The sequence below is a fragment of the Dermacentor variabilis genome, chromosome 10, assembly GCF_050947875.1.
Source record: "Dermacentor variabilis isolate Ectoservices chromosome 10, ASM5094787v1, whole genome shotgun sequence".
Lineage (NCBI taxonomy): Eukaryota > Metazoa > Arthropoda > Arachnida > Ixodida > Ixodidae > Dermacentor > Dermacentor variabilis.
Genome location: NC_134577.1, coordinates 28,135,803 through 28,160,614, shown reverse-complemented (window position 1 = coordinate 28,160,614; position 24,812 = coordinate 28,135,803). Strand labels below are relative to the sequence as shown.

General features: G+C 44.6%; 1 protein-coding gene and 2 long non-coding RNA genes across 5 annotated transcripts in view; 2 read left to right on the top strand and 1 right to left on the bottom strand.

The window, feature by feature from the left end:
* Positions 1 to 24,812, top strand: part of LOC142560222 (uncharacterized) — an 81,236-nt gene that overhangs the window by 5,770 nt on the left and 50,654 nt on the right. The window contains exon 2 of one of the 2 annotated variants that reach the window (XR_012823321.1): positions 23,528 to 23,590. This is a non-coding gene — a long non-coding RNA (uncharacterized LOC142560222). The remainder of the gene's footprint in view (positions 1 to 23,527; positions 23,591 to 24,812) is intronic. The other variant, XR_012823322.1, reaches the window with a different exon arrangement.
* The window catches only part of LOC142560221 (neprilysin-1-like), a 57,938-nt gene that overhangs the window by 5,020 nt on the left and 28,106 nt on the right, over positions 1 to 24,812 (bottom strand). For both annotated transcript variants that reach the window (XM_075672168.1, XM_075672169.1), the window contains 10 exons: positions 23,033 to 23,131; positions 21,796 to 21,873; positions 19,568 to 19,680; positions 15,369 to 15,427; positions 13,155 to 13,206; positions 12,227 to 12,294; positions 10,870 to 11,000; positions 9,978 to 10,043; positions 8,892 to 8,996; positions 8,705 to 8,781 (listed from right to left, as the gene is read on the bottom strand). In XM_075672168.1, coding sequence (XP_075528283.1) covers positions 8,705 to 8,781; positions 8,892 to 8,996; positions 9,978 to 10,043; positions 10,870 to 11,000; positions 12,227 to 12,294; positions 13,155 to 13,206; positions 15,369 to 15,427; positions 19,568 to 19,680; positions 21,796 to 21,873; positions 23,033 to 23,131 — 848 coding nt within the window. The remainder of the gene's footprint in view (positions 1 to 8,704; positions 8,782 to 8,891; positions 8,997 to 9,977; positions 10,044 to 10,869; positions 11,001 to 12,226; positions 12,295 to 13,154; positions 13,207 to 15,368; positions 15,428 to 19,567; positions 19,681 to 21,795; positions 21,874 to 23,032; positions 23,132 to 24,812) is intronic.
* Positions 5,310 to 8,636, top strand: LOC142560217 (uncharacterized). Its single transcript, XR_012823320.1, has 3 exons — positions 5,310 to 5,538; positions 6,304 to 6,431; positions 8,429 to 8,636. It is a non-coding gene; the product is annotated as an uncharacterized LOC142560217 (long non-coding RNA).

Genomic DNA, 24,812 nt, shown 5'->3' with positions numbered 1-24,812 from the left:
TAGAGAGAGAGAGAGAGAGAGAGAGAAACTTTATTTTGGTTCCTTCAAGGATTTAGCGTCTCGAGGTCTCGGTCGTCTGGGGCGCCGGCGACTTGGAGCCTCTTCCAGCAAGGGTGGGCCCCTATTCCAGGGCTCCACTGAGCCTAGCTACCTGACTAGCGTGCTGCACTAAGGCCCTTTGGGCCGTGAGCTCGCAGCTGGTAAGCCGACTCTCCCATTGCTCCGCACTCGGGTTATTGTGTTGGTGGAATGATTTATTGTGTTTACATTCCCATGTGACATGGTATAGCGTGGGTGTGGCCCCGCACCATGGGCAGGTGTCTCTGTATTGTGTTGGGTACATTTTGTTCAGGATGTATAAATTTGGGAAGGAGTTTGTCTGCAATCTGCGCCAACTCGTTGCTTCCTCCTGCGTTAGAGCTTTGTGGGGTGGGGGATATTTCGCTCTCGTCCCTCTGTATAAGTTTAAGATTTCTGTGTATCCTCCCTCACAAGCGTGTGGGTGATACTCCGGGGCGCGCGACTGCTCTGCTCGGAACGTGGTCTCTCGAGCTAGGCTGTCTGCCCTTTCGTTACCCTGTATGCCTGCGTGGGCCGGAATCCAAATTAACTTGTGCGTAACGTTCCTCTCGGCGAAGTTGGCTCCGCCAAGAATTCTGAGGGCGGCTTTGCTAATCCTGCCCCTCGTGTAATTTCGGCACGCTTCCTTTGAGTCTGTTAAGATGTTTAGAGGCCTGCCTGTCCTATATCCTTCTACTGCCGCCAGCGCCACGGCAATTTCTTCGGCCTCCGCTGTGTCGGCTGCCTTTACCGTCGCACATGTGATCAGATTCCCGTCACCGTCCACCACCACCGCCGTGGCCGTGCGCTTCCCTTCTCGCGGGTACGTGGCAGCATCCGTGTACACCGTGTTCTCTAGTAGCGCGAGTGTCTTTTCCACGTATTCGGCTCGCGCCTGCCTTCTGCCCTCGTGGAGGTTGGGGTCCATGTTCTTAGGTACTGGCCTAACGCTTATTGTTTTTCTTAAGCAGTCGGGCACGTCTGCGTATCTATCTACGTGTCCACTCGTGTCCCGTCCCAGCCTAGTCAGGAGCGCTCTCCCTGCAGGGGTGCTTTTGAGTCTGGCTTTTTGCGTTTCAAGCAGGGCTTCCGCCAGTTCGCTGAAAGTGTTGCTGATGCCCAGTTGGAGCAGTTTTTCGTTTGAAGTGTTTTTTGGCAGATGGAGAGCCGTCTTGTATGCTTTCCTGATTATCGTGTCCGCCTGTTCCCTCTCTCCTTTGGTCATCGCGTGGTACGGTAGCGAGTAGATGACTCGGCTGACGACCAGGCTGCCGACGAGTTTGAGTGTGTCTTCCTCTTTCATGCCGTATCTTTTTTGGGAGACCCTGTTGATCATCCGGCCCACCTGCTCCGTCACTTTGCTCAGCAGGCTGATGGTGTGGCTGCATTTTCTGCTGCCCTGTAGCCACATGCCCAGGATTTTGATCATATTCTTTTCCGGGATGTTTTGACCATCAAGCGTTACTTCCAGCGTTGCTTGGGTGGGGTGTCTACCTACTCTCAGTAATTCGGATTTTTCTGTGGAGCATACCAGTCCCCTCTCTCTGGTGTACTTTTCGACACAGCGCGCAGCCTCTTGTAGCTTCTCTTGTTTTTCTCCCAGTGAACCTTGCGTGACCCAAACCGTGACGTCGTCCGCGTACATCGCGTGTTGGATGCCATGAATCTCGCCGAGTCGTTTTGCCAGGCCGATCATCGCCACATTAAATAGCACGGGCGATATCACGGAGCCTTGGGGTGTGCCTCTACATGGTGTGGAGAAGGTGTCGCTTCTCAACTCCCCCAGCCCTACCGTTGCCGTTCTGTCGGTTAGGAAGTCCTTGACGTAGTCGTGTACTTTCCTTCCGCAGTTGGTGTTGTTGAGGCCCTCCATTATGGCCGCGTGGCTGACGTTGTCGAAGGCGCCTTTGATGTCGAGCGCCATCACAACGTTTTCACCCGCCTTGGGCATTGTGTCGAGTACCTCCTCTTTGAGTTGCAGGAGGACGTCCTGCGTCGATAGGTTGGCCCTGAAGCCATACATGCTGTTAGGGTACCACCTCCCGTTCTCCAGGTGCTGCTGGATCCTTTTGGTGACTATTCTCTCATACAGTTTTCCCAGGCACGACGTAAGCGAGATCGGCCTGAGATTCTCGATCTGTAGTTTCTTGCCCGGCTTGGGTATCATGACCACGATGGCGTGTTTCCATTCCGCCGGTACCTTCCCCTCTTGCCAGAGCGTGTTGAGGTACGACGTCAGCTGATCGACTGCCTCGTCGCTTAGGTTTCTTATGAGCGAGTTTCGAATCTTGTCCGCTCCCGCCGCTGTATTCTTGGTGGCCGCTCTCACGGCCTCGGTGACCTCCTCTCTCGTGATGGGTCGGTCCATTTTCGGGTTTTCCTCACCGAGATAATCTCCTTTGTAACCTTCGATTTGGTCTTTCCCGTAGCATTTTTCTCGGACTTCTTTCAGGAGCAGCTCTTCGGAACCTTCGTACTGGTGGACCAGTCTTTGGATCGATTTGCCGCTTTCGGACTTGTTCTTGCTAGGGTCCATTAGGGCCTTGAGGATGCGCCACGTTTTGGCCGTACTTAGGGTCCCGTTCAGCGAGTTGCTAAACTGTTGCCACCCCTGTCTGGCCAGCTGCGTCGCGTACTCCTCCGTCTGCCTAGTGATGTCCGCTATCTTCTTCTTTAGCTTCTTATTTAGCTTTTGTCTTTTCCATCTCTTGGTGAGCCCGCGTCTAGCCTCCCAGAGCCTGAGGAGCCGCTTGTCTACCTCCGGTGTTTGTTCGGTTCTGTGCACTTCTTGCGTGTACATTTTTTGAATTTGCTTGAGTTGCTGGCTCCACTCTTCAACCGAGGTAATGTTACCCTTTAGCTGTCGACAGTGTGCTCTAAAGGCGTCCCAATCCGTCAGCCGTGCCGTACCAATTTTCCTCTTGACATTGTCTGCCACCGTGCTGACTCTTATTATGTGGTGGTCGCTGCCAAGGTTCTCGAGCAGGTTTTCCCACTCTGCCTGCTTGGCGCCCCTGATAAAGGTTAGGTCGGGACACGTGTCTGGACTGACGCTGTTTCCCTGTCTAGTCGGCTGGTTTTCATCGGTTAGCAGCTCGCACCCGGTGTTTTCTGCCGCCGTGCAGATGCCTCGTCCCTTCTTGTCTTCCTTTTTATAGCCCCAGCGCGGGCTTTTAGCGTTAAAGTCTCCCGCTATGATTAGGGTGTTTTGTCCCGCCAATTTTTTGGCCTCCGCGAAAAGTTTAATAAAGTTTCCTTTTGTCTGTTTAGGTGGGCTGTACAAGTTTACTATGTACGTACTTCTAGCCTTTTTTTTCCTTTTGGGAATCACCTCCGTGATCACGTGTTCTATCTGGGTGTCCTCGATTTCTTTATGCGCTATGGTTACTACTTTGTTACTTATGAGAGTCGCGGTGCGGCCACTCTCCTGGCACGTGTAGCCCCTGAGTGCGGGGGTATTATTGGTTTCCTGTAGCATGATTATATCTGGTGGATTTGCTCGCGTAGATATGAACTGTTGCAGGAGCCCTTGCTTGCGCTTGTACCCTCTGCAGTTCCAGTGCCATACTTCTAGTTGGTTTTGTCCTGCCATGTTGCGTTGTTACTGTTGTTGCTTGTACCTTGGGTTTCTGATCCGAATCTCCTGTCATTGTATAGCCTATCCCTGGCGTCATTAGTGGTTTTCTGCGTGTTTTGATTTTTGACGTAGTTACGGAAGCTCTGGTCCTGCAGAGCTATCTTTTGTTGCGTTTGTTGCATCTGATTTTGCATCTGTTGCATTTGGTTTTGAACGCTAGTCATGAAATTCCTGATTTCATCATTAAAGCTTTTCTCCTCTGTGTTTTGCTGCACTGGTGCCACGGCCTGCGGTGGTGGTGGTGGCGTTGGCGTTCTGATCGGCGAGTACCCCGCTCGTCTGAGCGCTTGCATTTCTTTAATTAGGTCGTCTATCCTCTTTCTGAGTTGTCGCGTTTCTTCTCGGCTTAGCTCGAGTTCGCGTTTGAGACTTTTGTTTTCTTCACTTAGTTGTCTTTCGGCCGCTGTCTGCGTGTTGTTAGTGTGTGGTCCCGAGTGCGGAGCAAAAAGTGTTTTGGGAGGGCCGGTCCCCCAGCTTCCTAGAAAGAAAATGTGAATGGCACAGTCCCATTTTTGAAGCAATGTCAGGTTTTGCTGCAAGAAAACTGTCCGAGTCAAAGGTGTCCCACCTTATTGGCGAGCCGCGTTGCAGTGCTTGTGTTTTTTTCTTGATAGTCAGAAGTCCAGATGAGGAAGAGTCGTTCGATGTATTGGCGAAAAAAGAAAGCAGGGAAGAAAGTGACAGAATTGTAATGGTGCATGCAGGCACCATTATATATAGAGAGCCGTTACAGCCCTCGCCCTCCACTTTCCTGAGGGGCAAATTAAGCTTGGAGCATAGTCTCGTTTACAGGCACCGAGTTCTTAGCTAGATCACGCAAAGGATTATAGGCCCGCCTTAGCACTTTTGATTTTCCATTCTTCACATGCCATGTAACATGCGTTCCATTCGATATGCAGAGTAGTATAAAATAGCATTAAAGTAGACACTGGTTTCTTCTGTTTTCTTTGTGCGTATCTGTAGCGGTAGTTGCCCTAATGACCAAACTGGTGGCTAAGAAATGAGAAGTGCGAACTCATCCATTCATTATTTATTTAAAATGAACAGACATGAGGGCTGTGCTTACATAGAAAAGTAAGCGAAAAAAAAAAACGAAGAATGTAAGAGAACGTAAATACATGTAAACACGCCACTTGCTCGCTTGCGCCACGTCAAATCGTACGTGATTTCGAACGAGCGTAAAAAAAATTCGCTGACGAACGCTACTGCAATTCGACAACGAGAAGTTGCAGTGGCGCACTCTTATGTGTGACGGCGCGGCGAGGACGCCACTCACTCAGCACTTGCTGAGAACTAAGTACGCGTGCTAGTTGTGCTACCGTACGGATGTTTCGGCTGCTTGCTGATGTCACGCCTGAAGTTCAGTTCCATTTTTGTCGAATCAGTGCGACTCATGCAAGTTTGAGGCTTTGATGTTGGAAGCTATGTAGATTACGAAGAGGGTCTACTCCTCTTGCAATCAAGGGGCCTCATGTATGTCGATAGCTTTCGTTGAAAGAGAATTACCGGAAATTTGATCTGTAAAATTTGTATTTTTCAACAGTTCGCTGAAAGGTTCTTTTAATATTGAGTTACGCAATTCGCTGCATTTTATATGAAACAACATTGCCATTCGGAGTTAACAATGTAAATACGCATATAAGATTAATACTGGTTTCGAAGCTTCTATCGAGCTTCATTAGGTCTAGCAAGATGTTGTAGTACCTTGTAAGCAATATAGTAATGGGTAGAGAGATGATCTATGTGCTCACTTTTACGAATGAACTTGTTTCCGTCTTCCCCAGCAGCAGCTACTAGAAAGCGCTGTTCGAGGCTTCTGGTACTACTGCGAGTCATCTATAGTATGTACTTCACAAATAATCTTGAATAGTAATTGGCTCAACGAAAAGTGTTGTTGTTAGAAGAAAGCTTTAGCTCGCGGCCAACTTAAATTTCCCTATAAGATGCATGTAAAAGACAGAAATGCCTTCATGAGAAAACCGCTCTACCGGTGAGAACGAAATATGTTGAAACTGAGAGAAAAAAGGGTGTGCAGTCAAGGAAGTTTAGGAATAAAAATTTTAATTTATGACAGTTTGCTTACGAAGATAGACGAAAATGTAACAAAAGAAACACTCAAGCTTGAAGTTTCAAAATCAGTGACTCAGCACCGAAAACATGTAGCATTTGGTAAATTGCATCTGTTAGGACCTTTGAGCGTAGAAATTTTCTAAAACAATTGCAGCTTGCATAGAATTGAAAAGGCAGCGACCAATTGGTATTGTTTACGAGGGTCATGCAAAACTTCTAAGCACACATTAGTGCTATATTTCAAAGCAATGCAATCTGTATCACTTCAGTGCGTTTTAGATTTATTATGCCTAGTTTGCAAAATAGTGATACTGTTATTTGTTGCTGAATTAAGTGTAAACTTTTACTTGAATGTTTTTAAATTTCGCAGCCTTAAGGTTATGTCCTGAAAAACTAGGCTTTATCAATTGAAAAATTCTCTTGTTGCCGTCACTAGAATCAAGTTTTCTTTTAAGTGCAACAATTAAGCCTCATTGAAATCAGTGCCCGGGTCTCCGATAAAGACAATTCTTCCGTTTTTATGTATTCTATTGCAGCTCCCGAGTTCAAGCTTAGGTTCAAATTGAGAGCCAAGCCATGTGTAATATTGGCGTGAAGCAGCGTTCATTTCAGGATACGGCACATGGTGCCCTTCTAGCAAAGGCAGCAACCAACCGTCATTACGGTGAGGTACCTATTGCTCACAAAACCCGTACGTTCATTACAACTTTGAATTCTAAATATGAAGCAGACGTTTACAGCACCGGTCGGAGTTACTAGGTTATACTCTACGCAGTAGGTGTGAGTTTGTGCTACCTTAAAGAGAAAAACTAAAGTATCTTGTGCAGTTTCGAATAATCTTGGTTGAAGTAAAATACGGCCGCATAAAAACACCATGGATCTTCTATGAATGTACTTGATTTCCACCGGCTAACTGATTTATCATACTTTGACGGGGGCCCCACGCGACTAACGAGTCAATGACATTTTCGTTGGCCGCAACCGTCCGGTTCTGATACATATGAAACCCGAAAAGTTGGGTCGAGCAGCTATGTTAGCTTTACGAAACGAACTTGTAATCACGGATAATCCGAGGGGCGAGCTAAACACGTCGCATTAAAAAGAAAGTACTGGTCTATGATTTTCAGCGGACTGATAGCTTACAGCTTCAGCTCGCTTCACCTAAGTTACTGCCTCATGTAACCTGCGTCTAACAGCCTATTTTCGGTCAACATTTCACAAAGCGAACGGTGCAGGAAGAAGCTCGATGTTAGTGCTGGTTCAGTCATCACAATATGGTTGTATGTTTCGGTCGACAGATGCGAGACAAGTGTTTTACTATGCACAGTTAGTCGTGATGAAGTGATAGCTGGTTAAAATCAAGCTACATGCTGTGGAAGTTACGTGTCGCCGGCATTTGTTACATCCTTGTTGCACCTCAGCATATATCCTTCTTGTCTTTTAGATGTGCTTTCCTATTTTTCATGTTTATGCTTTGTTTATCCATTTGAACTTCCGCTCCAGGGTTTAGAACCACGTATGAAAAGGTGAACGCTCTGGACAGAGCTCCGTCGGCCGGCTTTCTAAATGTTGCTTTTCAGGAACAGGTTGTTAAGCACGTATTTTAAGTTTGTACGAAGGAAAACTGCCGAAACAGCCAATCGAAAGAACCGAAAGAAGTGTACCAGCTTAGAGAAATGGGCTGAACCAAAGGGTACACAGGGAGGCAGGCGTACGGTGAGATCAAAGACGAGAGTAATGGGCCAGACGGCATGCAAGCGGCGCTCGCAGTGCTCACGTAGGTCACGCTTGGGGCTAATCTGAAACACGGTTCAGTTATCTTAACCTTAATCCTAAACATAGTGTCATGCCCATCGTGTATATATGTGGGCGGAAAGGGTGTTTTTGTGTTAATCTGGCACCGTGTACAGTTCCAAGTACAGGTGTATTTATTGGGTAGCGCATTGGAGGATCTTCCTAGGTCGCTACAGTTCAAGTACACACACACACACACACACACACACACACACACACACACACACACACACACACACACACACACACACACACACACACACACACACACACACACACACACACACACACACACACACACACACACACACACACACACACACACACACACACACACACACACACACACACACACACACACACACACACACACACACACACACACACACACACACACACACACACACACACACACACACACACACACACACACACACACACACACACACACACACACACACACACACACACACACACACACACACACACACACACACACACACACACACACACACACACACACACACACACACACACACACACACACACACACACACACACACACACACACACACACACACACACACACACACACACACACACACACACACACACACACACACACACACACACACACACACACACACACACACACACACACACACACACACACATATATATATATATATATATATATATATATATATATATATATATATATATATATATATATATATATATATATATAAAAGAAAAACAAACACACAGATAATGCTGAATACCTACCTGCCTGCACTATGCTTAACATTTCTCGCATATTTTTTTTCTTACGCCCCAAACTGTGTGTTGTCTATCCTTGTGTTTCAGAGGCAACTGAAAGCAATGCTGTAGCAGACAAGGTGACAGTTGTGCAATTCACGATGAAGCGATTCTTAAAAAGATACCGGAGCGCCTGTCAGGAGGTTCTGGTGCTGTCGTAGTAAATGAGGGCGGATCAAGTTGAAGCGTTTAAGTGAGCTGTTCTTCTTTCGTTGCCGACGAGACTTTTCTTTATGGAATAAAGACTGACATCACACATCTGCCTCTTTGGTCCACACCGGAATGTTGACCTCTCAAAATGAATACACTAAGCTTTCGACTTACCTATATTGAGTAGGGCTGTGTGGATCGTACTGAATAAGCAGCTTCAGGTACTGTGGACGGCTCACGCTGCACCATGCCTGCGGGAAAGGGGGCATAACTATCAGTTGTTATTGTCTGAGAGCCAGGGTTTTGATCATAGTTCGGTAACCTATCATTTGTCAAAAATATTCTTGCTGGAGGCGTGTACCAATGCGTTTGCGATGAAGAACAACTTCTTTCCTGAGAACTGTTCCAGGCCTTTCAAGCGAGTGGCGTTGCTGTGACATTCGTCTTCCAGAAGTTTCTTATACGCCTGCAAAAAAGCACAAAATGCAGTCACTGCAAAATGGCGAACCGCCTATGGCGGCGAAGGATACTTTTTGAAACCACTACGTGCTTTCCGTTTCAGAAAATTACCTGATGCCGAGAAATAAACTTAGACTCTGAAATATTACGTGCCCAAACGACGATATGATCATGACGCACACTGTAGTGACGGGCTCCAGGTTAATGTTGAGCCTCTTTGAGCAACGCGTACTACACCAGCTTTCTGTCCCGCAGCCAGGAGAATGTGGCACCACGGGTGGGATCGAACCCGTAACTTTGAGCTCAACAGCGCGACGCCGTAGCCACTGGGCTATTGCGCCGAGTATGAACCAACCAGGGTTCCTGTTAGAACCACGTTAGAATAAACCGCTCATAATTTCTTTCACAAGGAGGAGCAATGCCTTTTAACCGGTGCTACATACATCCCATAAGGACAGACAGCAGGTGTTGGGCCAAATGCGTCCTGACCTCGTAAAGTGTTTCTCTTAGATCTTTCTTGTCATGAGGACCTTAAACAATGTACTCTTGCTCTTGTGGATAACCCATGCGATTTGATCAATAAAAATGCAGGCATAATATTCCGGTTTTTCTGTAGTTAGAATAAAACTTCTACTTCCAGATCCTTCAAATGACTCGCGTTTACGTCATCGGAGCCGCGAACTCTAAATACCTCTGGTGAGGTTAGTAGCTGAGCTTTTACAAAACAATCGATTCGTTCTACTAAGGCTGCAGTAGATGCAAATCGCCCTCAGCTATATTAGCAGAGATACTATCGCTTTAGCCAAGTGGTTTAAGTGGCTACGGGTGACACCCGTTAAGATTTGCGATGAGCGACTGCAATTTCGATCGCGGTAAACGCCAGTTTGCAGTACGATGATCAAATTATGGTCACATAATGTTCCATAATGATCCACGAGGTATATATATATGGAATTGAAAATTTGGCAGGCACATAGGAACTGCTCACCTCGAAAACCAGACGGAGGCCCCCGTTGTCGGCAATGTTTTCGCCCACAGTGTTTTTGGCATTGAGCTATGTTGAAGAGAGACAGCAGTCAGTTCGTTCGGCTAGACGGAGGAGACGTTGCACGAGAGATAAAGCGCAGAAAGGTTGTTTGTAGGGACCATAAAAAAAACCGCCGAAAATACGCGAGCGGAATCAGCGAAAGCACGCATGCACAACTGGTGTTGAGTGTTGCGCGCCTGTTGTTGGGTGTGTCCTGTGGTATTTTCAGTTTCGCACTTAGTTTGTTGTGTTATTTAGCAAAAAAAAACAAGAAAAAGACGGAGATGAAAGGCTTATATGCACGGTCTTTGCTGCTAACTCAAGGTTCTAATTCATGAGAAAATTGGCAATTTATTTTTGCATTAAAATAAAATTGAGGCTGAGCAAGCGAACCACGAAATCATTGTTGGGACATTGCCGAACCACTGTCTAGTACAACTGTATGAACAAAGTAAATTTGACAAAAACATCTGATTAAACCCATACCTACTATGCCATATATAATCGGGCATTGTAATATTAGATACGCGGTATATGTGGATACAAATTTCGACCTTAAGAAACAAAATTCAGCGGGTTTGTGGTACGCTGGCGTAAAACGGAGAACCTGCTCTCAATGTGTCTATCTGCTTGCACGTGCTCTGTCACTCTAGATTTAACATAACATCTCGCGCTCCCGCAATAGAATTGGTAAACTTTTATTCACATCGACAAAGATACGACAATGCCACGAATACCAATGCATATCCCGTATATTCTTCACATAATCTGTGTGCAGTGCCACCAAACTGGATATATGCGGTGCGGCTCTGAAACGTGTTTAACAGTAAAGTATAAATTGGAAGCGTCTCACCGTCATGTTTGCTTCTTTGTCAGTGATATTTCCGTACTGATCCTCGAAACATTTGGCTCGCCGCTTGAACTCGGCGCTAGTACGATTGGACCACCACTCTTTTAAAGCGCCATCCGCGTCGAACTGACTTCCTGTCAAAGCACAGCGGAACAAAGAAACGCACGTGAGAGGATGTATTGCTAAACGTGTGTTGTTACTGTCTCTGGTAATTGTTATCGAATTTCTATTCTCACGCAACTTGCGCGCCCTATTAGGTCCTCCGAACGTTTCGAACGTCGTAGGCTTTTCTTGGAAAGATGGCTCAGCAGATCCTGAGAGATTGAGCGCCGGGTATGTTTTCGGCAGATTCTAACATTTGTGTGGTCACCTCGAGAGACTCTGAAGAATTTCGTGATCTAGTCTGGTGGAAGCGCTGTCCTTCGATTCCATCACTGATGACCCAGCTTGTCGTGTCGCCATCACCGAGTAGAAAATTGGCTTAGAAGGAGAATGTTCGCCGATTACAGTTTCGAGTTCATAAATCTTAGTTGCTTGCCTGAATGCGCACTGTCACATCCACGTAACGGTATGTTAGAAGCATAATATAAATCTTCAAGATATCCCTATGCATACTTCCATTTACAAAAGCTGTGTCCTCTCCTGATCATGAACTGGTCTTCTCAATCTGCTGATTCAGTGGTACTGGTGTTTGTGTATACGCTGCGTTATCCTTGAATTGCTGTATTTAGGGAAGCAAAACTAACTAATTTCATCGCTAAGTTAAACTGGGTATCTCAATCAAATGTGGGTTGGTTTGCGACTTTGCCAGTATCTGTTGTTGGATCTGCTGTAGAGTAGGCTCCAGACTATGCACGAACGCAAAAGCGACGCGCAAGCTGCACAGGGATTATTTAAAAATGGACGGTGCCATCGCCCCAACTTCCTACAGTTCCATTAAACCGCAGCGCTTGGCGTATCTGCAGAGCTTGGTAATTTCGGCGGGGTTTTGTGCTCGACACAACCGTGCACGAACTTCGAGGCCTCTAGCATACGAGTGCTTCGAATGAAGACGATGCGGTGTCTATCGCTCTGAGGTTGTTCTTAGATGAATGATGTGTGCATTGTGAGGATCTTCTGCTGTCGCAGCATGCAAATAAAGAGCGGGAGGAATTTTTGAATTCTGTTGATTCTTGTAAAGTGCTCGTTCACAAAGTTTTATTCACTTGTACTAATGGCGCAGACCAACATATCCCAACAAGTGTTATTTTAAACGAATGTCTCATTTTAAGAAGGCACTGAATTTCTTTGATCCACTTAGATGAGTATTTAGTGCGCCGAATCCACGTCAGTACCAACGTTTTCTTTTTGATGTGCTCACCTGTATCGTCGAATCCGTGGGTCATTTCATGTCCAACCACCATGCCAATAGCTCCGAAGTTAAGGGAACTGCCGGTAAGAATGAATGCGTTATACAATAATTGCTGCAAACGAGCGAATTTTATATTTCACTCGCTATCGTAAATTGTGTGTGCAACAAAAAAAGAACAGGAATAGTGCCAGAATGGCTAACGTATCTTCAGGTGGTATGCGCCATCAAATCAGCAAAACGTACGCCTGACTCATCCCTATATTTGGCCAGATATGTAACAGTGTGTAAGTAAAACAGTGACATCAATATTTGATCAACGGACGCACGTTTTCAGGTTTAGGTCATGATTAACATGACGATTTATGGGTATGAAGTCGCTTAGAATATTATGTGCTGCCAGATGACTGCCAGATAGTTACGTCAGCGAATTCTATCTGAAACAAGTGCATTGTTTGTCAGAGTCCGACGAGATACTAAGAAATTGCGAGAAAAGCGTACGCCTTTATTAAGCTCTTTGCTAACACGAAGAAACAAAGGAGATCAGCTTTCAAGATGAGATATGCGTGTGACTCTTGTAAGCGCCCAAAAATGAATTGATTAGTTGATCAATCAAAGAAGTCTGAGGGTTTGGTACACCTTGTAATTTTATGTAACCCTTTCTTCAAAAGTGCCCTTTCTGCTCTTGAGACAGCAATCAACTTGTTAATTAAGCTTGATCTGGACACAGTGCCCGAAATAGTCATGAACGAGTTCTGTTTCAAGCTGTATGTACGTGTATCTTGAATCACTGGGGCCCTAAAAAGGGGGCAAATATCTAGAAAAATCTGCACATTTGCTTAAAAAATAATTGTCGTGTTATAACAAAGCTAGCTTACAATCATGAAGTCACTTCTACCAAACTGTTTGGGCATATGTTGAATGGCACTCAACAGCTTACCGTGGAAGTCCATGTTCATAGAAGACGCCTTGAAGGATTGCGGAAGGATACACTGTAGAAGGAAAGGCGACGCCTTAGTTTGAAAAAGACTAACAATTCTACTTAGCCGCGGTAAAGGTAACTTAATTAAAAGGGGCTCATAATACATAGAACGTTGAACAAGACCGTGCAGCTCCAGAAAACCAGACGCCACAAAAATCGCCACGCCCCTCTGTCCCGTAGTACAGTTCGGAACATATGGCTGCACAAGGCTTATGTGGTTTAGTCAAAAAGACTGTGTTAAGAGGCAATCCTTTTCCCTGTTTCCGCTTAGAGCCGTCATGGTCAGCTTATTTAACAAAGCCATAAGTACCTCCTTTGCTTGGACTACGTCAACATGAGCTTGTTTAAAATTTCTGAATTAGAGACCTTATTTCCGCAATAGCTTTCCCCTCAGAACCAAAAAGGTAAAATGTAGTTTGTCTAAGAAAACAGTTCTACTGTCACAAATCCACCTGTGAGCCTACACTTTCTCTGAACTATGAACACTGGGCACACTGCATTACTGTGTCCGGTCTTTTTTAAAGCGAAAGTCTTCAGTGGCTCATACCCCCAATTGTCTTGGAAAAAAAAAGGCGTCGTCCGGTCCAGTGGTGCACACCATAATCCGCAATCGCTCATACCCCCTTATGCAAACAAAAATGCAATGGCTCATCCTTCTCGCAGTGCTGGGGTACAAGCATTCAGCAAAGTGAAGCGTAAAGTCAGCACATTCATTTGAATCACGCATACAACGTGCAGAAATGCGGCGTTTGTACAGTGGCATAAAAAACCACCTGACATTCTCTATGGCTCATACCCCGTAAGCAATGGCTCATACCCCCATAAGACTGAGTCTACAAGAGCTAAGAAAAGTTAAGCGAACGGTGCAGAGTTTTATTCAATTTACAAGGAATAGCATACGTTTTAATACCCTGATGAGAGGGCGTAACATAAACTCGAAGAGAAACGTCGTTGGCGCCGGTCTGACCCCTCAATACGAGCGCGAGAAGTCGCAACTAAGCGTTGAAAACTATCCGAAGAAGCCAAAGTGCAAAAGCAGCAATGTGACCATGCGAGACGGCACATTACCCAGTGTGTAGCAGGCTTCCGGCTTCGCGTGTTACAAGAGTGTAACATGCTGCCGACCTTTTTATTTGCCCTTTGCATTCTACCGCCATTCTCACGCACAAACCAACTTGGCCAGTGCTCTAACTAGGAAAAAGATATTCCCTTATAGATCCGACGGCTGCATTGCAAATGATTGACGTGTTGGGTTGGTTCCAAGTTTATCAACAGAAGTTCGTCGAACTCTTGACTACAACAGAAGTTGTAGGTGCGTTAACTTATCAAGTCTGAAGACGGATCAAGACGAATTTTGCGTTACGTAGAAGACAGCGCGGAGGCAAGAACAGGCAGCATATTCAGTGGCTTTCGGGGTCAGTTCATGCAACGCATGTGGGCGCTGCCACAAGTTTATTTCTTGGCAGATGTGGAAGGGTCGACGTCGCCTCCGCTCTGGATTCTCTATAGCCGAAGTCAGACGAACTATGTATAGTCGCTGGCATACATGACATTTCGTTGTGCGCAGTCTACGAAATAGGTACGCGTGATGTTTTTCCAGACGATTTTGCATCTGCGTAGGCAGTCGCATCGCAGCAGTAAGCCTTCGGTTGACTGCAGCCAATCACCACGTATTGCAAAAGCAGTGAAAGTTGATGGAGTTGATAATGAGTCATTCCTTAACTGCAGCGTGCGCCGAAGACGAATGACACCGGCTGAGTTAACAAACGCACAACTCGCAACACAGTTCACTTCGGGAAGAAGTTCGTACATGCATAGACTAGCTGACTAAAATGAGCATGGGCAGAACGATGCGTCATCATACAACGAAATTTGAAAACAGCGAAAAATGTCATAAGTGTGCAGGTCACGTAACCTTTAAGGAAAATAATTTTTTTTCAGTGAGTGCCACAGATGGTACACTAATGCAAATATATGTGTGCTTGCTCATGTGGACATTCTGAGTTATTTCGAATGTTCATTTCAGTACGAAAGCCGACCTGAAGAGTGACAAAGAAATAGGCATGCCTTTTTTCTATAAAGGGTTCTGCTTGGCGTTTGTAGCCGGATGACATAGTCTGCGTTCCCAGTTTGAACGGTAGTGGGAGAGAAAGCAATGAAATCTACACGCACCCATTTCGTTGGAACTTGGGCTGTAGAAAGCGTTCACAACTGCAGGGCCGACAATCCACCTACAATAAAATGAGGCAGTACAAAAGATTCATGGATGCATTCGTAAGATTACATCGTTCCGTGCATTAAGTACACAAGCGCAGTCAGGCGCAATGATTGTTGCATACAAAAAAGCAGTTCATTTCTTTTGTGACTTAACGCTCGCCCTTCATATACCTGAGTTTCTTAATATGAAGCCGCATGGCGGCGCCACTGCCCGCCAAGTAAGATACATTCTGTCGGGTACTAATTGTCGATGTTTCAATACGATAGCGCTGGGTACAATTACTGTTTTTCAGGTTCCATGCATCACCTCCTAATTATTGTAACCCCAGTTTGCTCATATGTTTTATTGTTGCTGAATTCCGCTTCTTTTTCATTTTTAGTTTATCTTGCTGGGCATTTGAGTAGGCATTTCCTTCGTTTGTGCGTACAACCTGGTGTTTATATTGCTTGGCTATGCGTATGACTTCATCTTTAATTGACACCACTTAATTTTTTTATCCTTCGTTAAGCATTTTAATTCCCGATTTGTTTCTGTTATACATAAGGTCTAGGTTTGTCGCTACGTTGCCACACATATTCACAAGTCTATAAATATCTTGCATTGACCTATAGTAGCACTATGTCATTCGCATAGGCTATCTCAAGCACCTTCTGTTACATCCTTTGTCCATTACGGATGTAGGATAAATGGGACACTAATTCATTGTTTTCCATTCGTCTTCGTGTTCCCTTAACATAAAACGTGAACAGCATTGGAGACACACAGCATCTTTGGTTCAGTACTCGGTGAATTACCCACCTAATTTCTTCTCCGATTTTCCCATGCACATTTACTTGGTTTATATATCTATACGTCCCTCACCACCTCCACGAAATCGTTATCTATGATTCCGCACTTGAGGATATCCGTTACCATTCCCCGGTCTGAGTTGTCGTAAGATCCCATAATATCTAGTATGTATGGAGTTATTACAAAATATTGCGCTCTAAGCGTCTGCTTAGTCTGGACCCATTCTCTAGCTCCACAGCACATCATTTTTTTGCAGCTACTGCGGGAGCTGTAGTTTTATGGGTTGCATTGCCATTCTGCATGTCGCCGACGTTACTGTAACTGCTCCGCACAAGCTCGGGTTATCACGTTTGCCTTTGTAAATGAGGCTCATCTCGATTTCGAGCCATCCAAACGGAATTTTCTTTTTACTTACTTGCTATGTGGCATTAGTCAGCAGTGCCTTGTTCTTTGGTCCCAGCTGTTTGATTACCGGTATTGAGGTTTTATCGGATTCTGTAGCCGTGTAATTAGGAACATTTTCTTCTGCTTTTTTTCCAGTAGAAGTTTCCAGCAAGACATTTCCAATAAACGTTTTATGCTGTCTTCGACCCAACGTGGATGGCAGTGCCGCTCGCGACTAAAGTGATCACTACACTCCCAACCCACACCATGGTGATTCCTGTGCGAACATTTCCTAATCGACTGTGCTCGGCGTTTATTTGAATGCACTGCAGAGTGAAGGTACGTTTCTGCTCAGTGGTGTTCCAGTGTTGGATAGCGTAGACACATGTGCGATGTGACTGGAATACTTGTTCAGCATTAAAGATTGGAACAAGTTTGAACTCTCTGTTCCGTACAGCAGTAGGGGCACGTTAAAGATCTACAGGCGGCAAAAATTAATCCGGAGTCCCGCCCACTATGGCATGCTTCATAATGAAATGGTGGTTTCAGCACGTAAAACCTTAAAATTAAAACCTTAAACCTCGACAAAAGTCTTAAAAAATAAAATTCCAAGATCATAGTTATTAAGTTTCGCTTTAGAATGGATGAATAAACCCTACCTGGCTTGTTTGAAGTTGAGAAAACGTTTAGTCACGCTTTATTGTCATGTTCCTTGGAAATCGAAGTAGCCTGCATGGTTAACTTTGTGTCTTCGCGAACTTGTATTTCTTGCCGGCTTTGTCAGTGTGAAAACTAGACTAATAATGAACGCTGTTAGTTTCTACTCCACCGCTCGCGGCGTATGTTGATACACAGCGCGTTTCGTAGGTCTCGTAGAGTAGCCTTATTGAAGGGCACTGATTTTTCAGGTCGAGAGGGAGCCCCGCATAAAGCACTGCGCAACCGTATGGCGTATACTTGGAAGCTTGAGATGTAACCGAAGGTGTTCGTATAATTCTTGAAGTCATTGACGTGTACATTCGCATCTGCCGGTAGTCAATTTTACGGTGGGAATAGTTGTTAAATAATGTGTTATAATTTCTCACGCAATATAAAGTCCCCCTTCTCGAGCAATCCACTTTAATAAGATTTTAACTAGTCACTTTAGGGAGTACGTTACAAGTGAACCGAAGCCGGTGAGTTCACAACACACGTTCCCTTGGAATTACTTCTTAAATCAGCGTGCACAGCGGCCTCCACCTGAGCAAGTCAAGAGTTGAAGTTCGAAAATTTAGGCGCAAAGAAAACCGACATGAGGCGATCATAAAGGACAGCCCAAGCGAGAAATGTCAACTGAAAGGTGGCGGAAACAGAGCCAGATGCATTTGTTATCCGTTTTACCGGCCAACGAGCGACCTTTCAGTCTATGGCGAACACAAAACCAGATGTATTTGTTAGCCGTCAACAGAGCGACCTCTCAGTTGACCGTCGGCGTTTTCGTTGCCCTTTTCATTTTTGTTGTCACTTTTGTACGTTTATATCTTTAAGGATTGAAACTTGTATCAATGTTCATATAAGCACTACCAAGCTTTCGTCAAAATGGGCAAAATGCGCTGCTCTATTCGCATTTTGAAAACTAAACCCCTTATGAAGTAGCACTTATGAAAGTTTACTCGAGCACGATTTCACTTCGTCCCACAATTTGGGTATGCAAATCTCCATGATACTGCCTGTCTCACAACTTTACTAAGTGACAATGGCTCGCGAACTCAAGGGCTTCACTTCGAAAATTTCAGTATGTGACAATATTAGACCAGATAAAAATGTTAGTTTTATTTTTCCAAGCAGTACGAGCATTCTACCTATTCTACGAGTATGGAAGCCTTACAGTTTTGTGACCCTTTCCTTATATCAGTCTTCTTTTGCCGTTCCTGCTTGCTTACACGGTAAGCGCGCGGCAAACTACTTCTGCGTTATCCGACGCTCACTTAGTCTCGCAGCCTGTACTATAGCGCCACCAACAAGCTATCTGTTGCACGCCCAGTAACACCAATCTCTGCTCAGAAAGTGCATTTTTGTTACCCTTTGCAACAAGTAAGCTACGAGTATTCCAGGTCAAGGAGTATGATTATGTGGTCTGCCAGAGGCGATTAGTAAAGGTTCCGTTAGGACGAAAAAGCTGGCACTCATTATCAAGCACGGTACGTGCCTTTTTGACCGATCGCCGGGCGCGGTCCAAGAAGTGCTACTTTATTGACATTTACAGGTTTTAACACTGGCACTATACTTTCGTTAGCTTTTGTAATATTGGTGGCATTCGCTCACTTTTATGATATTAATGAGTGTAAACCGTCATGCAAGTGGGCACGAAATAAAGAAATGTTACTCGGCATCCTTCGTATCACGATTGCAGCAGCACTGACACGCCTATGCTATGTCCCATGAACTCAAACAAGCCTCACTAGAAGCAGTTGCTCGGCTTCAGCGAGAAAAGCACAGCGCCACGCCTTGACGTGCACTAGGCTAGAAAAATGCACCTGCGTTATTCTTTTAAGGCGAGGAGTTGCTTACCACCTTAATTCAGGTGCACTTGTTTAGTCGCCGTGATCGACTAGCTAAAAATTTTTGATCAAGGGTTGTTCTCGCTCAAGAATCGTCGAAGCGTAGTTGACCACTTCACTGGAGAGGTGGCACTTTTATCCACTTCCTTGAGTCGATCTGGAGAGAGTGGAAGAACATTCTAGGAAATGTAAGGGAGTCTTTAGGCAAGGGATTGAGGGAGTCATATTGGCTCGATAAACTTTCTTTGATTCATTCATTCATTCATTCATTTGGACGATAATTACCATATTGAGAAAGAACACTTGAATAGGCCTGTATCAAGGCGAGTCGTTTTGAAATCTTGCTCGATTTCGTGGCTGAGTTTTCTTGTCTCAGAAATTACAGCGAAATGCTGCATACGCAGGAACAGGAAAAAGAAAAGTACGTGTTGATCTCTTACTCGGAATCTTTGTCGTATGGCATTCGCAGCTTCAACAAACCCTTTTTCCCGTTGTTCACCGATACTGCGTAGACTGCTTCCAAATAGGAAATATTAAGTGGCAGCTGCGGTACCTGCAGTAGTGAAATATTGAACTATATTTTCATGAACAGGTGAAACAGTACTAATAACGATTGATAGATAGTCACGCCCCACCATTTGGCTGTAAAGGGCTTAAACGACATTTCAAGTACCACTTTACCTCTCTAGCATACGATCACGTAACGTTTGCATTTGCTGAATTTTTATGACAGCCACACGTTCTGAAGTGTTTTAGTTTGTCCGCAGACACATTAGCGTTTACGGACTACCGGACACGTGGACCTGAGCGCCTGCGCTGTTAGCCCTATTTGCCGCATTAGGTTCAACCAGGGCGCGTGAAATTGCTATCGCAAACTCCGTGCAACTCAGCTGTTGGCCCGAATATGTCGGCTACAACGTGATTACGCATTTATAGTGTCTTTCCTTCTCAATTTGAAAAGGAATAGCAGGAAGCACAAAGTTGTACAGATCCCAGACATTGTGGTAATAAATGTTATGCGAGGCACTTAGTGGGTTATTCTGCATCGTTTGGGGTTCCGCAAAGCGTTGCCGGACGGACTAATGCATTTGCGCAAAGCGAACGATTGTGTATCGCCGTATGCCTAACGAAGGCCTTGAGACGACAGTAAGGACGAACGTATGATGTCGGTAGTCTTACGAGTGATTTGCTGCATTAGTGTGAGAAAACGTTGCAACATTGTATAGCGCTAGGAGCGAATTGAGATAGCGGGATGGCGTCTACCAGCGCAGGAGGTAATTCGAATGTATGTTGCTCGAATATATCGGGAACGCTGGGCCACATTGGCTTTAACATGGACAACGCTGGCCCTGCAGTCGACGTACATTGGGTTTGCATGCACTGCTTCTTATGACGTGATGTAATGCAGACCAGCAGTGATAACGAACGTGAAGCAGAATGCGTATAGGAAAAGTCGGATTTGTCGATTAGTACTACTTGCAAAAAAAAATTCCGTTTCTGCTTCCTGAGGAATTACTGAAAACTCCAACACCCGCCCACAAGAAGACCACTGTTGGCGAAAATTTACTTTAGATGTGTGTTTCAACGGCGTATGACAACTTTTAATGCTTCGCAGTGGCTTCAAGCAATAGGATTATTCGCTGTAATTGAGATTAGCGTTGGCCAACGGGTGATATCAGTCGCAGAAGCTGTACATGTTAGACAGGTGGGACAGAGCGCGATGGTGGTAGTGCCAGGAAAAAAAACTTTTGTTGCATCTTAAAGAGATGGAGCAGCTCATTGCCTTTCCCACTAGCACCATATCTACTTCGCACAATCAAAATATAAATGCAGTTACAGGCTTTATAGCCCCCATGTTCAATGATACTTCATCATGCAAAAACATTTATTGAAACTAGTGCCCCTCGAAATAATTATATAGGGTTGATGGTATGTAGAGAGAAAAAACATAGTGACACCGTATATATACGGTGTCACTATGGTGGCAAACACACACACACACATATATATATATATATATATATATATATATATATATATATATATATATATATATATATATATATATATATATATATATATATGCGCGTACATATAGCATCAAACAATGATTATGAATTATAATGCGAAGTAAAATAAACGATAACGCCCAGACCGTTCAACAAGAAGGCTTATTTACTTTCTGTGACACATATAATGGCGTTGCATATTACGCGTCAGTTCTCGCTAAGCTGTATTAAAGGTGAATCATCTTCGTCAAATGACGGAAGGATATTGAAACTACGTTATCTGCGGTCTGGGTTTAATAGAGAACTGGCAGTTTCCCCAACAAGCACAGCTTTCAAATGGCATATTCATTTGCAACAATCAATAATAATTCCTTCTCCCTGTAAACTGCAATTATTGTTATCTCTCGTATTTAAACAGCGATGAATATTTGATAACTTCGAATAGTGAATTCTAGAATGGAATGAATCGGATAGCAAACACTATTAGATGCGTATTCAAAATTTGGAATATACGCACATCCCTAGTTACTTCTTCACTGTTTGTGACTTCTCTGCTATGGTTCCCGGAGTTGCTTATGAACTTGCAAGTCTGTCGGACCACCTGATGCAAGTGAAATTTGATGTTTTTTTGTTTTAGGACGTCATGATGCTGTACTTACATATTCGTAAAGTCCTTCAAGATAAGTCATGTTCTTTATCCAGTCTGGATATCCAATTTTTGCTCCCATTTTCGTCAACTAAAAGAAAGGAATGCGTTGAAGGCAAGAAGTTTAGGCTCAGCTAAACAAGAAAAGACCGATCGGCGCAGAAATCCCCAAACCCTGTAGCCAGGTTCTGTACCCGATAAGACAAAAGCTTGCAGTATGAGTTCCACAATACATGAGAAAATTACGATGGCGCGAGCCAAAGTGTCATATTGCCAACCGTGTCGAATAGGGCAGATGAAGCAAGTTTATCAGTTGAAGGCATACATAAGAAAATGTGCTTAAAGTGCATGTTCTCGTACTAGAGAACACGAGATCTTTGGATTTTGCCCTGGCTCTAGCCCAAATGGATGCTATTAGTGTTACACTTCAACAAGGTTAAGTAAATATTTTGTTAGAACAAACTGTGGACAATAACCAACACTGAAGACTTCACAAAGGCGTAATTTATGCACACACAAACGCGCGCACACACGATGATAGAGACACGCAACGCGCACAAAGACGCACATACACGAAACTGAACTCGCTTGAAACCTCATATATCAGAAAAAACCATGCACTTTGAGCTAATGAGCCCATTGCTATTGGCACGTTTGTCGTCCAACTAGTTCAAAGAGCGCCTCTCTAACTAAGCCGCCTCAAGACTGGTACTCGTGAGTGTCCCGCTTCGCGCAGGCAGCGCAACCTTTTCTCCGCACGAGAAACGCTCGAGCGATATGTGCAACATTGCAGATTATTTTGCTCATACGTTCGTAACTATCACATTTATACGGCTCTTAAACCTGAATGTACGTATTGCATTCAAACTCGGTACCCAAATACATGTCAAATACGTATTAATAAAACAATCTGTCAAATTTAACAAAAAACTTTTAGTTTTAATTTAAACATAAATGGAAATTAAGTAGTGAGCCGGATGCGGTTTCTGCTAATGCCATGTAATTGTGTACCCTTTCTATATTTTAAACAATTACCATAATTAGACCGTATTACGGGAAAGTAAGAAATACATGCATTTTAGTTTATGTAAGAACAATGGGCGTTTTTTTTTTATTTCGCCCCCGTAAAACTATAGCAACCTCAAAAGGGATTCGATCCCGTGACCTCGTGTTTAGCAGAGTTACGCCAAATCCGCTAAGAAACCACAGCGGTTTTCATTTTATTTACTGAGAAAAAGACGGCAAATCACCTTTTCCTCTGCAGCGCTTCTTGTAGTATCATCCATCCAGTCAACTGTCTGTAGAGTTTTATTAAATACTAACACGAGCCTTCTTGCAAGGTCCTCGACCTAGGAGAAAAATATCGCTGCATAAATGATGTTTCTGCTATTCTGGAATGGCGATGGGGAGTTTTTGTGTATAATTCTTATTGGCGAAAGAAGGACTACCATCCCACTAATGTCGAACGTGACAGAGCACACGGTTTTCCAAACGCAATCTGAGGTTTACTTCTTCTACTGCTTACTGTTGCTTACTGCTAGGAAAATACAAAAAGCAAGCTGGACCCCTTCTAGAATAAATCTGGAATTGCCTAAGGCTACTTTTCATACTAATGGAATATTTTGGTTACTATTTATCAAATACGAGTAATGTTCCTACTATAATTATAACTGAAGCTGTGTATCTATCATTACGGCGAAGAGCACGAGATTCCTGTGGTAAAAATGGTTATGCTCTTATTATAGATACATTGCCGATGGTCTCAAAACTGCAGCAGGAAGGCGGCGTGAATGAACCGTGGCGTGTAAGTGAATTAAATCAATATCCCAGTGAAGGCTCCGTGCAAATGATGAGGAATACTTATAATGGTTCCCTATTAGAAACACCCTTGTAAAGCAGAATTCGAAGCAGCACGGCTTCAACGTTAAAAATTAAATTGCAGGGTTTTACGTGCTATAACCACCTTCTAATTATCAGGCACCCCGTAGTGGACGACTCAGGAAATTTGCACCTGGGGTTTTTAATGTGCACCTAAATCTAAGTACACGGGTGTTTGCGCATTTCATCCCCATCGAAATGCGGTCGCCGTGGCCGGGGTTCCATCCCGCGACCTCGTGCTCAGCAGCCCAACACCATAGCCACTGAGCAACCACGGCGGGTACGGCTTCAGTTTGGGGCATCTTATAGGTACGGTGACGTTATTGCTTAACAGCGACCACTGACTGTCAAGGTCCCACTATTCTTAAGGCCACATTAACCACTCCTAGTTAGGCATCTTAAGAGCGACACGATTTGCTTTAGATGGGAGCTCCAAATCCTGTGCCATAACTTTTCTTGACGACTAGCGTGAAACCATTTTTTAGCCTCAGTATGCACACGCTTGAATCTGCTTACCCTACTGAAGAGAAATAACCGTATTAGCTCACTATTTCCAGACAGTTGCAGAGACCTACCGACGTAATGGGGTTTATAGGTAATAACATATTATAGTAAAATGACTAGGCTAGAAAGGGTCTCGGGTACCGATAGTACGAGCGCGATTGAGAAAGCCTTTGTCCTTATTTTTTTAGCCAAAATACGGCTGTAAATGCGAAGTCAACATATTCATTTCCAGTGGTGGACTTTTCTTGGACCGGCCTGGTGCCTTAGCTGCAGATAGCTTCGATGCATGGCTCTGCTGTCATATTGAAGATCGCAGTTGTGCTTCACACGTCCACGGCGTACGAGCAACGAAGTACGCTTCGTTTTCCGTGGAGCAAGGGCTGAACGCCCACGGAAATTGACTGGAGAATGCAGCCCACGTATAGGGAAAGGTGTCTCGCAGTGAGAAGTGTGAGGTGGGGGGTGTACTGGAGTTCGCAAAATAGCCGTGATGACTTGCGTAACAAAGAGCGTTGGGGCAGGCCGCGTGCGTTGCTGGCTGACAACTGGGAGAGTCTCGACCACCCACCGTACAGTCTGGACCTCGCCTCAAGTGATTTGCACGTTTTCGCTCCGCTGAAGGAGTTCCTGGCAGGACAGCTATTCAAG